The sequence below is a fragment of the Oreochromis niloticus genome, linkage group LG17 (assembly GCF_001858045.2).
Source record: "Oreochromis niloticus isolate F11D_XX linkage group LG17, O_niloticus_UMD_NMBU, whole genome shotgun sequence".
Classification (NCBI taxonomy): Eukaryota; Metazoa; Chordata; class Actinopteri; order Cichliformes; family Cichlidae; genus Oreochromis; species Oreochromis niloticus.
In genome coordinates this window covers 3,125,680-3,143,422 of record NC_031981.2, presented here as the reverse complement: position 1 = coordinate 3,143,422, position 17,743 = coordinate 3,125,680, and the positions used below count along the sequence as shown (strand labels likewise).

The 17,743-nt window shown below is 39.6% G+C and overlaps 1 protein-coding gene and 1 long non-coding RNA gene across 2 annotated transcripts; one reads left to right on the top strand and one right to left on the bottom strand.

Moving 5' to 3' along the window:
• Nucleotides 1-3,104: 3,104 nt before the first annotated feature.
• Nucleotides 3,105-14,073, bottom strand: LOC112842614 (uncharacterized). The gene is made up of 4 exons (XR_003214469.1): nucleotides 13,965-14,073; nucleotides 5,137-5,180; nucleotides 4,383-4,549; nucleotides 3,105-3,800 (listed from the first exon to the last, which is right to left on the bottom strand). It is a non-coding gene; the product is annotated as an uncharacterized LOC112842614 (long non-coding RNA).
• On the top strand, nucleotides 8,820-13,716 carry LOC100697512 (cornifelin-like). The gene is made up of 5 exons (XM_025899461.1): nucleotides 8,820-9,725; nucleotides 11,491-11,611; nucleotides 12,370-12,465; nucleotides 12,593-12,780; nucleotides 12,857-13,716. Exons 2-5 carry the CDS (start codon nucleotides 11,524-11,526, stop codon nucleotides 13,064-13,066), a joined length of 582 nt encoding a protein of 193 aa, XP_025755246.1. The 5' UTR covers nucleotides 8,820-9,725; nucleotides 11,491-11,523; the 3' UTR covers nucleotides 13,067-13,716.
• Nucleotides 14,074-17,743: the final 3,670 nt, after the last annotated feature.

Sequence of the window (17,743 nt, the reverse complement as noted above, 5' to 3'; positions counted from 1 at the left end):
CTTTATTTAAAAACAAAAACATTTCAACAAATTCAAATTACCTGTCACCATAATGCCGTTCATCCACTATGATGGTGAGATTCATATCATATGGTATTTTATAACTACTCTAAAAAAACAGCATTTGACATCTGCTTTCTATCAGTGTACTCGATGAAGATGAACTGAAACTTTTAATCAAAATTAAAATTTACCACAAATCCCTTTTTTCTCATTTAAAAGGCCCACACAGCTGGTGGATGTCAGGCACCTGAGCCAGTGGTTATACTCAAACTGTGACTATCTGTGATGTGTCAAAGTCTAGTAGATTTATAACAAAATTTGCAATGATCAGTAAATGTTATTGTGGTGGAGGTGTGGTCCCTGGCTCAGCTGCAGGGGACGGGTGGTGCCAGGGAGGTTGGAGGGTCAGGTGGAGATAATTTGTGCTGATGAGGTTTTCCCCTTTTTCAGTGATGTCACAGACCGGAGATGGAGGAGGAGCGTGCAGCTGACTGCAAAGTTGGCTGACGTGGGTGCCGAGACTGAAAGTGTCACTGAGTGATTAATAAACCCATAAAGGTGAACACGGGGTGTTGGGTCCCAGTCCTTTACAGTTGTTTACAAATCGTCTTGATAACAAATGAAAAAGAAACCAAGTGTTTGATCCATCACATACCTTGAATAACAGGGAGAGGAGAGCAGCCATGAAGGCTGACACATCCCAGATCGATGGAGACAACACTGATGTCACAGAGAAAAACACTGAAACATGACTGTAGAAAAATGTGGTCCACACAAAACAGTCATTAAAAACATAAAACCAGAATTATATTAAGGTTTGTAACTTCATCATGCACATATTGTTATAAGACTTTGTTGGTTCTTGTTGGATGAAACTGGATGCAAAGAAGATTATACAGCAAAAACCTCGTAGTGACTGCTTGGGTTGCCTGTAGTTTTTGGTCTGCAAACATAAATATTGATCTATATAACATTGATAAGAAAAAATATTCTGCACAATAAGTATTTTTCCTTGTACAAAACACAGTAAAATTTCCCCGTAATACAGATTTTATGTGTAGTGAGCTGTATTATCCCAGTATGTTTATCCTAGCATTTTTCATTTTAATCCTGTGATAAATATATAACAGTGTTCAAAGAAGTAAACTGACAAATGAGAATAAACACAAATAAGTTATTATTGTTATCTGTCACTTGTTTGTAGCCTGGACAAAGAAATAATATTGTATTTTTCCAGACTTGATAGAAATATGAGGTTTATACCGATAAGCCTGTCAGAAAGAATAGATGAAGTTTAACTCCTCTTCATCTGTTTTCTTGAACCACTCGTCTTCTCCTGCTTGCTTCCACAGACATGTCAAACTGTCCAGTCTCTGTCTCACTGGCCCAGTTCTCATAGCAGAGAAGCTGATCATTGACCCAGAACCACAGATCAAGAGCACAGCTGTAGCACAGTCCTGACCAGATGTGGGATGTGTTGGTGTTCTTGGCTGCCTCCTTCACCAGTTCCCGCTGTTCCAGGTTTGTGATGGAGACCATGTCAAAGGTGAACTCTGCAGTAACTTCAGGCCTCATCCCGTTATTTGCTTTCTTTGATCAGGATCAACATTTCTGCCATGAGCAAACACAGATGTTTGGTTGAATCTGAGGACATTGGGCTTCAGTAAGAACAGAAGAAAAAGGTTTACATAAAAATATCACTTAGGCAACTGGAGTTAATTTATTAGCTTTATGTTTAACATTATCTTCTTTACTTTTCTTAATTTTCTTTTATTTGCTTTGCTTTCTTAATTTGAATATGTTGAATATGGCAAATTCTTAGTTTATAAACTGCAGCTGGTTCCTCAGAATAGAGGCCTGAAAGCTAGAGTTGGATGTCTCGAGACCACTTTTACATGGTCTCGGTCTTGTCTTGGTCTCGACGGACTTTGGTCTCGGTCTTGTCTTGGTCTCGACGGACTTTGGTCTCGGTCTTGTCTTGGTCTCGCTGTCTCGGTCTCAGATCGACATAGTGGTCAGGAGATTTGGAGTCAACAGTATCCATGACACACAACGTAACATTCGATAATGTGTCATGTGCAAAAGCATCAGCTCTAAGAGCCGAGCTTAGAGAGTGCTTTGTAGTGAATCAGAAGAGTCGACTCCCATTGAGCGAGAGCCGGCTCCTCACTTAATTTCCTTTCGCTGCTCAGCTCTCACACAGTGGCTCAGTTATGCTCCAATCCCTCCATATTGTGGCCAATCACATGTGAGGATATAGGATAATATCATTATGTGAAAAACAGAGAGGGTGAGAGACGCGACAGTCAAGTGGAGCGTGCGTCTGTCCTCTCAGTAAGTGAGTGAGACAGTAGACAGCGGTGAGGGCTGTGCGAGTGCATCGCAAAAACACATAAATATGCCTGACACCCATAAACAAAGCAGCATCTGCCTGCAGTTTAAAGGCTTTTTTGTCTCGGTCTCGTCTCGACTTTGTCTTGGTCTTGGTCTTGACTCGGTCTCGATACCCTCTGGTCTTGGTATTGTCTTGGTCTTGGTTTAGGTGATCTTGACTACAAGTCTACTGAAAGCGGAAGGCTCTGCCTCCCATTCTACTTTTAAATACCTTAGGAGCTGCTATAAACCACTAGTCTGAGAGCTAAGTGCACTATTGGGGTGTTATGGTACTGTGAGGTCTTTAAGATAAGATTGGGCCTGATTATTAAAGACCTTATAGGTGAGTATATGCAGAATTTTAAATTTAATTTAACTGGGAACCAATAAAGATTGTCATGGCAGGCAGGATAGGACCCAAACACCGGACTCTCAGAGACGGGACTTAAACTCAAAACGCAGCTTTATTGCTGGAAAAACTCTTCATGGAAATCAACATTTGCAAAAAAAAAAAACCCCCAAAACCTCAAACATGAAACCTAAACTAAACTGGCACTGGAAACTAAACACAGCCTCGAAACACAGCAGGAGTAACACACAAAACACACACAGAAGGAACAACACAACACACGGCTTAAATACACACTGGAGTAATCAGGGAATGGGAGACAGGAGGGAAACACAGCTGGGAGAAATCAGACTTAACGAGACAAGGGAAGCAAAACCAGAAACACTGACACAGACTTTCAAAGTAAAACAGGAAGCAAACGACAGACACAGAGACAAACTGGACACAACAGAGGGAGCTCAAAATACAAAGCAGAAACCAAAAAACTGGTAGTAATAAACCAAGATGAAACCAACGATTATTATTATTATTATTATTAATAATAATAATAATAATAATAATGATGATGATGATGATGAAACAAACCAAAGCACTGGGTCACTGATCCAGGACCGTGACAAAAATAAGGAAGAGTGGGAGAAATAAACTCTCTTTCTAGTCCGTCAGTATTCCTGCACCATTATTTGGCATTTTAGACAAGATATGTTGAATCAAAGTCAGTACAACTATATCCACACATTCTCATTATTGAAGCATAAAGATTTATGTGTGGCAGGCGTGGTTCGTGGCGTCCCTGCGGGGGAGGCTGATACACCTCAGCTCATTCAGCTTACCACGCCTCCCCTGTATAAAAGTCTGTACTGCGTCCTGTTGTAATTGTTGTGGCGGTGTGTGTAAATTACAACAACTGGAAATAAAAGTGTGTGAAAAGTCCTGTTTTCTCTTCCTGAGATGTTGTACAATCCAGGCTGATTCTCTGTAGAATCTGTGTACAGTCTCTCCATAGATTTCATGTTAGGCGCTGTAGTCAGGTCTTTATATCTTTCTCTACAGTAGCTCTGAGCTTCGTCCCATGCTGCAAACACAAATATAGATGTATTATTAGTGACCAGTGATTCAAATGTCATCCTGTAAAATCTAATTTGCATGATGTCCCGTAAGCAGAACAGACAACAGGCCAAACCAGCTGCTCCTCCTGCTTCTCCAAACTGCTTATAGTTGATCAACCTGACTCTGTCCCTCTGATAAATCTATTTCTAATCTTGTCCCTCCTCGTCACTAACAACAAACATCTCAACATCTTTAGCTCTACCACCTCAAGGTCCGCCTCCTGTCTTTTTGTCAGTACCACTGTCTCCGCTGTCCTGCTACCATCCCATCTTGTAAGGCTTCCTTTTCACTCTTGCTGCTATCCTTCTGTCATCCCCACCTCACATTTTAAGGCTTCAAAATGTGGGGTGGGGTGTTTTGGCTACCACTATGCTGGTTTTCCTGGAGCCATACTACATTTGGTGAAAGGGTGGAGTGCTAAGCCTAATATAAAACTGCATCCATTATCTGTACAAGTGCATCACACAGCGGCCAGGCCAGGAGAGAGGACCAAACACAGATAAAGATGGAGGTACTGATTTAAATGTGATAACAAAGCTTTATTTACATATAAGGTTTTAATGCTGCCCGTCCTGCAGTTGTTCCCACTGGTGGCGAAACACCGTCGCTTGGTCCCACTGCATGGTCACGAGCTCGGCCAGCATTTGGGCCCGCAGCTCCCCTGGCTGGCCCGGTTGCGGTTACGCCATGCCACGATCCTGAGTTTTGGCACCACTGTAGAACACGCATGGCAGACCCGACCACATTGTCACAATTACATACTGAAATGGAGCAGAATTGGCTGAAATCTTGAGAATTTGTGTTGAGATTTAAAATGGCCACGAGCTGTGGGTAGTGACCGAAAGAACGAGATCGCGGATACAAGCGGCAGAAATGAGCTTCCTCCGAAGGGTGGCTGGCCTCTCCCTTAGAGATAGGGTGAGAAGTTCGGCCATCCGGGAGGGGCTCAGAGTAGAGCCGCTGCTCCTCCACATCGAAAGGAGCCAGTTGAGGTGGTTCGGGCATCTGACAAGGATGCCCCCTGGGCGCCTCCTGGGTGAGGTGTTCCGGGCATGTCCCACCGGGAGGAGGCCCCGGGGCAGACCCAGGACACGCTGGAGAGATTATATCTCTCGGCTGGCCTGGGAACGCCTTGGTGTTCCCCCGGATGAGCTGGAGGAGGTGGCTGGGGAGAGGGAGGTCTGGGCTTCTCTGCTTAGGCTGCTGCCCCCGCGACCCGACTTCGGATAAAGCGGATGAGGATGGATGGATTTAAAATGAATCTTGTGCATAAGTTCAGTAAGAAAGATCTCTGATCTCACATCTGTCTGCTTCAGGTGCTGCCAGTTTGAAGGTCAGGGTCTACCTGGACCGGATTTAAACCAAAATTAAATCAGATGGAGCTCTCATTGGTATCTACTATCACACAAAATGTGAACATGACAGTTTGAAAACTGTGGACAGTAGACAGACGGACAAATTTTGTATTTTGACATAAGTCTGTTACATGTTTTAAAGATGTTATTACATTCTTCTGCTTTTGCTTTTTGCTTGCCTTCAAGCATTCAAGAACTCATTTTCATCATATTTAGAGACTGTGGAGTTTGTAGTGCACTGATCCAGTATGAGCTCTTCACTTTCAAGCATTCAGAGTGTTTGCTGGACATTTACAAAGAGCTGCTGCTCTGGGCACTCTACTCGTCTACATGGCAACCCTCTTTGCGTGTGTTTGGAAGAAGGCGTGTGCTTCCTTTTCTCACAATAACTAAATCTCCAGTACAGCCCACATTTACCTGCAAGGTGTTGCCAGAATTAGAAACCGCTTGTCACTTAGTACTTTTAATTCTTATTGTAATTATTTTTCTAATAATTTAATAATTTGTAAACACTGACAATGGCAGAAAGAGTGCTAACAGGTCAAGCAAAGAGAGATCTTATTTCATGTTTCAACTATACTAGCTTCTCTTCATTGGCTGTCCGTTTTATCAAGATTTGAATTTAAAATGACCTCTTCCCACATGCAGGAGAAGTCCTGAATCATCTGGCTATCATAGTCTTTATAGTCGCCATCATAGTACTTTGTTATCCCAATAACAAAGTCTCAGTTTCCTCTCAGAGCTTTCAGAAACAGAAAGAGAAGCAGAGACTCCAGCTCCTCTGGAACCAGCTCCCAATTTGGATTCAGCAGACAAAAATCCCAAACGTTTCCCTGTTGATAAACCTTATAGTTATAGGGCTTGATCAGATGACCCCGAACCGTCCTTTAGTTATACTGGTATCTCTAGCTGCATGCGGACACCCATGATGCACTGAGAATGTCTTCCCCATTCATTTATTTAGGCACTACTGCTGGTCTGCTCCATCCCACAGTTGTGTTGTTTTATCCAGGATCTCTCCATGCTCTCCATTTCCCATAAACCAGTCAAGATACATGTCTCTTCCTGCTAATTGGGAGTTTCTCCTTCCCACTATGGCCAAGTGCTTGTGTTTAAGGAGTTGTTTGATCATTTCAATTGTCTATTTCATATTGTAGGGTCTTTACAATATGAAAAGCCATGACACATACTGTAATATTGCTCTAAAATTTTAATAGACTAAATTCACAATTCTGAAGTCTGAATTTCTTTATAACTAACTTTCATCCATTTGCAGATGTTTATTTTTCAGGAAGTTAGAAGGAAGTCTGTTCATGGCGTTGGTTTCTGCTGGTTTCTACAACACATCTGTTATATTTTTCCTCTGAAAATGAAACACACTGATTGTGTTTTACAGTGACCTGGTCAACAGGTTTGCCACACCTTCGTGAAGCCAAGTAAATGGCTTCATGTAGGTGTTGTTTTAACCTTTTTTATGTTCAATAGTTCTGGTTCTGCTGCATTTTTTTTTTTTTTTTGCCAAGTATCTTACTAATGCACAAGGCACACACAGCATGTTCATTTAAAGCTTCCTGACTCCACAGCAAGACTTCCAGCTTCAACAGGTAAGATTTATATATTTTTTGTTAGTAAAAATGAAAATTTTTAATTAAAATAGTGAGAGGCGTAAGATTGTATCAAATATCTATAATAGATAAGATATTATTTGTTATTGTATTTTTGTAAATATTTTAAGTTCATAGTTGTAAAAAGGTGCATTTGGAAGGCGACATTTGACATTCAAATGATCTGAAGTAATGTAGGATGTAAAGATTCTGATCTTTTTAAAACATTTCCAGTCACTGATATTTTTTTTAAACATGTTTGATATATCTGACTGATGTTTTGTAACTTTGTCAGCTTTGTCTGTCTTTTTTCTGCCTCAACATTTGACCTGGACTTTTGCTTACCTCCGCTGTAAAAGGGAAATTATACTGCATTACATTGTTCATACAAATTAAAAGTTTACTATATCAGGGTGTGTCTATCATTAGAAAAAGTAGAGCCTAGTATTCATTTGAAAGTGCATAAAATTCACATTTTGTTCTGTAAATCGGTCAGAAAACCTACTTCTGTGTGTGGCTCCAAGTAGGATTGCACAATCATGTCATATACTTTTCCCACACTGAGCTACCTCGCCCTTTGTTTGACACGAGTCTGTGATAGTGGCTTCCAGCTACATGCATTGCTTGGGTGTGGTTAACAACACAATAAAAAAATTTGATACACGCAGTTTAACACTACCCAATGTTGCTGTTAACGATCAAAATGCATTTAATGAGTATCACTCGCAACAGTCCTTCAAAAGTGCATTTGTTGTATGCATGTGTTAGGTCATAATAAATCAGTCAAATGAAATAGCTGTCAAGCTGGGATTTAGAGACTTTTTATGGAGATTTCTTACAGTGCAAAGAGAGCAGCTCCACCAAGGTATTTACCAATAATCTGGAAACACTGCCTACGGTTCAGTGCCATTCCAATCATTCTTGTATTCTTCCTACTCCTACTCCAAGCATATTCACTTACACTAGACACCTTGTGAAGTTCAGTTCATTTCAATCCAATTTTATTTATACAGCAACAGCAGTTGGTCCAAGGTGCTTTATATTGCAAGGTGAAGACCCTACAATCATATAGAGACACAATCTAAAGACCTCCTTTGAGCAAGGCAACAATGCACAGGAAAAACTCCCTTTTATCTCCAGCAGACTGAGGCTCAGGGTGGGGTAGCTATCTGCTGGTTGGGGGTGAGGGAAGTCACAATTATGTTAAAAAAAACAAACAAACTGTGTTTACACGGGACATGTAGATTGAATAGCATTCAAATCAATGCTCCACATTTGAATCAGCCTCTTAATGAGGAACATGTGCTAAAGGTGAAGGTTTTGCTATTTAGGTGTTCTTCCTCGGTACTGAATTCTATGTATTAACAGGAATAGTAACCAGTCAACAACAATGGCAGCCAACTGGAATACTGGCCTCTTTGGCTGTTGTGACGACATTAAATCTTGTAAGCAACCAAAAAAAATGTTTTATTTATATTTGCCTTTTATCATCATATGTTGCCATTTAGATAATGTACTACAACATTTAAAAAAACCTGCCTTTGTTTCCAGGCTGCTATGGTTTCTGGTGTTGCCCTTGCCTCGCCTGTACCGTTGCCGGAATGTCTGAAGAGAACCGCTGTCTCCCATTATGTGACATCTGCAGCCCTGCTGTGTTATCAGCCTTTGGGATACCACTGTTTGTGCCTCCTGCTGCCTTGGGTCTGAGGGTTGGCGTTCGACGCAAATATGGCATCCAGGTATAACCTACAGAACTTATTTTAAAAAATCTTATCAGAAGTTTATGACAGTCATCTATTTTTTAGGTTCCCACTGGTAAATAACTGTAACTAAGAAATGGTAAAAGTTGTGAAATGTGTGTAGTTACAGAATATTTCTCTACAGGGTTCTATCTGTAAGGACATCGCCACTTCCTGTGTCTGTATGTGGTGCACCTGGTGCCAGATGCATCGCGAGTTAAAAATTCGCAAACAAGGCACCCATGTCGTCAACATGCAGCCTACATCCACTGGGAAAAATTGAGAGTTTGTTATGGCTCCGTGCTGAGGTTGCTCCTCATTGGTGTGATCTGTCTTCTAAAAGCAATGTGACTGAACTGTTAGTTTGGCGTCACCAAACTAACTGATATTTGGTTATGACTGTCTTGCTTTTGACCTATTTTCTCCTGTAAGGAGCTAATAAGATTTCTGCTGTGATACACGCAAGAGAAGCATAGTATGTTTTATGTGTGCATGGTTTTCATTGCCTCTCTGAGCTTGCTCGTGAAATGTAAGTTGATTATTTTAATGCAACAATATTGATGATCATGTTTATAATGTGTTAGAAACTGAGAGATCAATGACTCTCCTGACTCATCAAACACATCTACAAAAACAAAAGTGAACTCTACTAAGTTCTTAAATCTCTGTGTGAATCTGTTACTTTTTAGACAAACTGATTTTGTATATGGAAAAGTAGCTCAAACTAAATTCTGAATAAATTCATCCATCTTACCCAAACGTCCTGTTACATGAAAAACAAAACATGCTGCAGACAAGATCGGCCCACAGTCACAGGTAATGTTGTGATGCTAAAAATACCTAAATGGAAATGTTTTGTTTCAATACTTTTTCTAAGAGGTCATGAATATCGATGTGTCCGTGATGCTGATTTTCATGATTACTTGAGATCTGTTTAATCCCACCATATGGTTCTATTAGTGGCATAATGTGAGAACAAGTAATGCTTGCAATGCTTCCTTGCTTGTCACTGTCAGCTTGTCAGCTGGTAGTCAATTTTTTGATAATATAGCAGATATTGGCAGCCATCTGTACTTGTCTTTCTGTAAAAAGTCACAGATGGACCCACGAACATGGATGACTTGGTGGGCTGAGAGCAGATCTTCAGAGGAGAACAACAGCCATGTTGGATTAAAATGAGTCCACAATTACAGTACGATCTGCAAATATACAGACAAAATGCATCATTAACCATTTTGTAAACAGTCTCTAGAGTGTTGTTATGTAGACTGCATGACAGTGAGTGACCCGACCGGTTTCAAACTCAGAAAAACAAACACTTAAAGCAGAACAAAATACTGATAACAGCTAGATTACTGTGATTCCCAGTCTTGTATCACTGTGATTGCAGCTAGGTACACAAATAAAACTACCACAGCCACAAGGTGGGTAAAATGACTGGGGAATTAACTTTACCAACTGACAATTATCACCATGGATAATCTACACTGATGCCAATAAATGCACTATAAACACCCTGTGGACGTAACCTTACACCAAGGTCAACTTGACTATTTTATGCTTGCTTACCTGCAAACATACAGAGATCATGCATTGTTACACATTCTGTACACAATCTCTAGACTTTTGCCAGGCATACTGTATTACACTGAATGGCCTGGCCTCTTTACTCCTACTTGATCAGCTTTTTAGGATATACTCCCTCTTGTGGTGTAATGGAGGCATAGCCACGCTTGGAATAGAATAATAGAATAGAATAGAATAGAATAGAATAGAATAAACCTTTATTGTCCCACGAATGATAAATTTCGGTGTTACACAGCTCTTATAGCAGGAGGAATATAAAATTCAGAAGGAAGACAAAAAGTGGTCCTATATACATCAACAACTGAAGTACGAATATACAGGTAACAATGTACAGAAATGAGTGGTGGGGGGGTCTTACAGGTTTCTCGTTAATAAATACAAAACTGAATGCAGAGAGACCCACAACTGAGCAGCAGAAGGTGACTGCAGTGAAGTTTTGGCAGAGAATTCTATGGTCGCTGGCACACACAAAAAACCCACCTGTATATAATCTCCGAAACCTGATATTAAAAACAGTTTGCTACTTGTAAGTAATCCCTAAGATTGGACCTTAAAACCATGGACATGCTGCACCTCATACTTGATGATGGAAAAGTAGGTAGACCTCTTAGCTGTTACATTAATTCTCAATATATTCGAACTTACATAAAGTAAATTAAAAAAATATCTATACAAAATTCAATAATCACAATCTGCTCATAATGGCACAGTGAAAAATATGGAGTGCATGACTATTTGCGTCACTAACTGAATTTTTGGCCCGCTACAGCTGTTGTCTCTATTAACTGTGCGCAAGGCAGCAATTCCCCATTTTGTCACAAGGTGTCACTGTAGCACTTTTCAATTTATTTCAATACAGATTTTTGGGATCTCTTGAACCAAGAGATTCAAACACAATAAAACAACTAGGTAGGAATAGCAATAAATAAATACATGAATGAAAAAAGAAACTGTTTATTCTCTACCTGAATTACAAAGCTGACGCTACTTTTGATATGACAGTGAAATGTCTTTATTCAAACTCTCAGCCCCCCCCCCCAAAAAAACTCAACTGACCTGTGTAGGTTAACAGACACATCTAGGCCAAAGTCACACCCTGAGACTTGAACATGATCATGACTATTATCCGTAGTTTCTGTTTGTGTTTTTTAACGTGTCAGTACAACAACAATAAAATGAAACTTTTTTAAAAATAAATTTCTATGTGTATGTTTTTTGACATTTACCTTTAACAGACATATAGATGTTGCATTTGTTTGTATGTTTAAATTAACTTGAATGCAATTAAAATACAAAGCAAAACACGTTCATTAAAAATACAGATGGCCTTCTGCGCACGATCTTTTGATTTCCTTTCTCTGTTTCTATAGCTTCAGGTTTTGCAGCATTTTTGTGTCAAGCCAATGGCAACTCTAAGCCACTCCCATTCCAAGGTGCATCCTTTCCTATATTCTGTATCACAGGTGCACACAGGGAGTCCAGCAAGACCAGGTAAGGCTTTCCACTTTTCTACAATGAATTTTACATCATTTACAGTTTAGTGTGATTTCTTTGTAGTGTGCTGTATAATACTGGATGTATAACACTGTAGGAGATGTGATGACAGAGGGACTGTAAAAAATGTATGTAAGTTTATGTAAATTGATATATTCTCAGAAAGAGATGAGTGTTTTCTTTCCTTTTTCCTTTTTATTATTGACCCTCTGTATTGGTAACTGTTTTTCTGCAAAGGTAAATTACATGCAAGGCTGCAGATTGTAAGTTGTCTTATGCAGAGGCCATTTTATATTGAACTGAACTGTCAACCATGTCCCAGCGACTGTTTTAAATGAACTTGGATGTTTTAGGAAAGTCAGTGTTTTACCTCTTGGTATTTCTGGTATTTTTTTGTCTGACAGTGTTTCGTCTTTACCGCTCAGCCTTAATCTTTGGAATTAAGGATCCATGAATCTGATTTAACTGAACAACTATAGACAATGCACTTTTCATTTCATTTCTCTGAATCTATACTTTGAGTTTCAGTTTGTTTGTGTTTATTCAACCATAAAAAGCTGCTGCTTCTAATCAAAGGCGCTATGAAATCTTAGCTATCGCTGGAACAAATCTTTGAGGTGTCTGATGAACAAGATTTGCTACAAGGTGCCCAAAATCTAATCTGATCATCTACTGCCTAGATGTCATACGCAACAGACAGTTCCTTCTGCAGATGCATTTCTTTAACTTTGGTTTACCTGCTCCTCTACTTTCACAGAGTAATCCTATAGCATCTTGGCACACAATGGCAGAAAAAACCTTGGTGGACTGGGATGCTGGTCTCTTTGACTGCTTTGAGGAAGTCAATACTTGTAAGACGCAAATTCTGATACATTTGCATTTTAAGCATTAAAGGCATGTCTTTCTCATTTGTTGGGCCTTAGTCTATTGAGAGTTTTTGACGTGACAGCCAAGTTGATTTGTTTCTGTGTTTTTCAGGCTGCTATGGTTTCTGGTGCGGCCCCTGCCTCGCCTGCACTGTTTCAGGAAGATTTGGAGAGAACAACTGTCTCCCCTTATGTGACATATTTGGTTCTGCTGCATTAGCAGCCTGTGGGATGCCCCTCTGTGTTCCTCCTGCAGTTTTGTCTGTAAGGGCTGCCATGCGAAACAGATATGGCATCAAGGTATGAACCATGAGACGATGACATACTCTGAACTAAAAAGAAAAGGCAAATTAATGCTTGTATTGTCTTTCTGCAGGGCTCTCTCTGTAAGGACATTGCAGTTTCCTGTTTCTGTGCCTCATGCTCCTGGTGTCAGATGCATCGTGAGTTAAAGCATCGCAAGAAAACCCCGACTGTCATCAACATAGAGAACAACACTGTTTACAACATGCAGCCCATTCCAGTTGCCCAGCCACCAGTGGTGATGGCGTCTGCACAGCCACCCGCAGCTGGTTTTGTTGCTTAACCCAGGAGTTATTATGTGCTCACACTGACACTGCTCTGAGTTTGCTTTAATGTATTTATTGGTGAAATCAGAGCCTCTAATCATTTTTAAATACAATGTATGATCAATTATTTGTATTATTTTGCTAATAATCTTGCACATTTTTTTGTTTAATAGTTAAATGATGAGAAATGATGATGATGATAGTGAGAACTGGTGATTCACTATAGTTCTGAGATTAATTTAGTAAAAAATAGTTAACTGACGAAATCAGATACAAAGATGAAATCAGAGATGTGGGCCTCATTTTTGTAGCCAGCTATGGCAAAAGTATAAGCATGTTTGGGGGGGAGTTCCTGCTTATATCAGGTAAGCTGCCACCTGTAAGTAGTTCTTTGCTGCCTCTTGAAAGACAAAAACATGGTAGCTAGCTGCAGGAAAAGGATTTTTAAAGTAAAATCTTTATGACAGGATACAAAGTCTTTTACTTATCCCACATGTGGGAAAACAGTTTGTTAGAGACAATACTCTGCTTCCTGTCTAATAAGTGTTGCAGAAGGTGGTCAAGTTTCCAATGCCAAAAATAAATGAACCAAAAATTCAAACACAATAAAACATCATGTCTTGTTTCTTTTGCTGAAATACTTCAATAAATAAAGCCCTCTTCAGTCTGTTTCTTCCCTGATTTATATTTAAATTACCAACTCGGAAACCTGCCACTGGAAAAGAAATGAGAAAGTCAGAATATATTTGAAAATAACTTATCTTTTTGAAATGTCTCTGGAAGCTGCTCCTTCAGTAACATGCTTTTTCAGTCTGAACTGCTTTTTCTCACTCGAGCTCATAGCTAACTAATTTCTGCAACATTCATTTCATCTAAAGAGTAAAGATCATTGTTTGAGACAAAATCGCTTCTTACCTGATCACTTCTTGAAGGCCCTGCTTCATTTGATGTTTCTGCACTGGAAACAAAGAGCCGGTGCTCTGCTCTCAATAGACACACACTTGTCTCTCCCAGCGTGCCACAAACTGTCGTGCTCTACAAAATCATATTTTAACATTATCAGTGACTGCTATTCCTGGGATCTGCACCACAAACGCCCACAACTGAGTGGCGAGAGCATGGAGTAGATTGTGCAAGTGTGTGTGGGCATAGGATTTATTTGGTCTGTTGTCTCCACATTAAAATATTTCATTTGTTCAGAACTTGCACCCAGCAGTACCTATCTCCATTCCTAACTGTGAAAAACACTGCCCAGGTGATTCCAAAAACATACACGTTTGGCACCTGAGCGACACCACATGCTTTAGCCAAAACCAACCGTCTTCAACCCACTAGCAAATTTTCCTTGCAGTCCTTTAGCAGTTGTCTTTCCAAGAATTCCTTTAAAATGATAGGAGGAACACCAGTATAACTGGTAGACAGCACTGCCACCCACAATAACTCCTCCTAGGGCTTTCATTGTAAGCTCTATCAATGTACATGCCTTGCCCTACATTGAAAGGACAAAGGACGGCGTGTCAGCAGACACCTTTCTCAGCACCACAGTCAAAAAACAGCATCTATCAAGAAAGGAGACAAAATTTACCCAAGCAATGCAGAAACCAAAGAATATAAGAAAACAAAATAAAATGACAGGAAAGACAGACTTGAACTCCACTCATACTCACCCAGCATGCAATGCAAGGGAGAGGGAGAGAGAGAGGTGGATGTAAGGAGATGTTCTTAATCAGTATTTAAATATATTTGATTAAAATCCAAGCAAAGCAGGAGCCAATGGTATAGTGTCTATAGGGCAAGTGTTAAGGCCAAGATGGCCGATGTGTTTGCAGTGCAGAACCAAAAGCAGACATGAGAGAGAAAACAAAGTATAACAAAAAGCGAGCTATTTATTTAGGCTGATAGCAAAAAACAAAAACTGTCACAGTTTGTGAAGCAAGCTGTGTGGAGTTATGAAGAATGACCCAAGATGCAGGCACTGGCTGTGATGGGAGTGAGCTTTATTTACAGGAGGTGAAAGCAAATAAAATCTAGTTCCAGATGCTGTAGAGCAGGTCACCTACTGATCAGAAGGTTGGTGGTTCGATCCCTGGCTCCTCCAGTCTGGCTCCTTGAAACAAAGGGAGACAGAGGACTTAAATACACAGAAGGGTAATGAGGGAAGCAGAAACACTGGGGAAACACAAATTTACCTAACGCCACAGGGGCGTTAGGTAAATCCACTGAACATGGAAACAAGAATTTCAAAATAAAACAGGAACCATGGAGAGACGTAGACATGATAAAACAAGCTTGACGACATGAAACACATGACAGACATGGAACAGAAGGAGAGACGCATGAAAACAGATAAGGGAGACGAAAGCACGGGCATAACTAAACATTAAACAAAGAGAACAAGACAGACTAACACAGAAGACAGGAAAAGACCCGCAAACACAGAGACATAGATGAAACATAAACTACACTAAAACTCAACTAAACCCTAACTAATAACAACAAGACAAGAGCTTAACATATTTGCAATATAACATAAGAAATCAAAAATACAGAATAAACTCAAAGTTCTGACCCTGACAGGGAGGGGCAGAGTACAAGCTGAACAGGTCACCACTCTGTCACAGGGTTTAGTCTAGTATTACATAAAATTACATCCAATAATAGTAATAAACAACTATAAATGTACATGAGTAATATCATTATTCTCCCATGATTTAAAAAACAAATCAAAAGATTCAAATACAATATAACAAAATAAGAAAAGTTGCAGTGCTTTTGAAATGTCTTCCAAATGTCTTTTATTCATACTTTTCATACAAAGTGAGCTTCCTTTAATTTTTTAATTTTCTTCACAGTAGCTTTAAGAAGGAAGAAGTTGCACTTTTGATGACTTTTAAGTCTAAGAAAACTAAACCGACCTGTACAGCATGTCTGTTGTATCTCATTAACAGTCACATCTAGTTCAGGGTCACACCCTGAGACTTCGAGGATCCTTCAGATAACAGACAAACATAATGATGACTATCATTAGCTTCTGTTTCAAACAATAAATGAAGAACATTTAGCTGTTTCTCTATTTTAACACATCAATAGAACAACAATAAAATGAAACCTGTGAAACAATCTGACATAAAACTTTTTTATGTAATACATATTTGCTTTTATGTTTAAATGCTTTTAAAAAAACATCCTTGATGGGTCAGGTCGATCGTGCATTTGTTTGTATGTTTAAAAGGAACTTGGATGCAATAAAAACATAAGATTAAGACTTCTCTCTCTATTAAAAAAAACCACAAACATATTTTTTCTTGATCTTCTTGGAGAGCACTTTTGATTTCCTTACTCCGTTCCTCAGTTTCAGGTTTTGCAGCATTTTTTGTGTTGAGCATATGCCAACTCTGTGCCCTCCTACTCCTATTTATTCCTTTTCACAGGTGCACACAGGGTGTCCAGCAAGACCAGGTAAGACCTTCTAGCTTTCGACAGTCATTTTTACATCATCTATGTATTTTACATTCAATTTTGTAGGTTATTTAATTATTAAAAAAAGAATCAAATGTATTTTGATTCAAATGTATGCTACCCCAGCCCCCAGCCCCTAACCCTAACCGCGGGGTTAGGGTAGAACAAGCCCATACACCTTCTTGATTCAGCACACATTTCAAATTGAAAAGCTAAACTACAACTTCGTCCCTAAAAATTAATAATAATAAAAAACTAAGATAAATTCTCCTGGAGGAGGCGTGCACACATCTTTCTCTAATACATCAGTATATCTTACTATGTATACTTTGTAGCATTAAAGAACAGAGCAAAACTTAGTCATCTTTCCACTAAGTTTGTCATCCTGTGTCGGGATTGTTTAAATGTGTAACATTCACCTAGTGTTCCTGTGCTTTGGTGCCCTCTCGTGGTCACAGTTGGTATTCTGGAAGCCTCTTCTATAGCTCATTCAGTTCACTGCTCAGTCAGGGGTGCAGTGGTGAATTCCTGGCTCATGTATGCCTTCAACTTGCCATGCTATGTTATAACTTTAATATTTCCGCTGTGATGCATGTATGGTGCGACTGAAAGCTGCTTTTTCTTTAGATGAACTGCGGGTCTATAAAACACTTACTTGTCTGTTCTATCCTAAACATACTATTTTGGTGTGTATATAAACAAGTGTGTCCTAACTTGTATGGAAGTAATACTAAATCACTGAATGTTTTGTTAATGTAAGCTGGTCTGAGTTGTATTTTCAGTGTGACTGTGCATTCTGATGGACGCATCGGAGAGCAACTTGGGATCTTGTCAATGGCATGTGGCATGCAGACTGGAGCAGACGGAGATCGAACCACCAACCACCAACCTTAGAGCTGTCGCTCTAACCCAACCCTGAGCTACAGCCACACTACAGTCCTGTTAAGGAGTTGCATTATCCTAATTGTGCTAAGAATGCAAAAATATATTAAAAACAGTTCTTAAAGACACCACGTCATGGTGGACCAACACAAGTAATGAAACAGGCATTTTTCAAAAGTCAAACTTTCAGTTACCATCTATACATCAGGAATGTGGTTCTTTAACACCTCTGCACACAAGAAACTGTTCAAGCTACAATTAACACTAAACAACTAAACAACAACTAAACCATGAACAAGAGTGGAAACCATCAAACAATTGGGCAACTATGGGTTAAGAAAAGGAATTTGTTT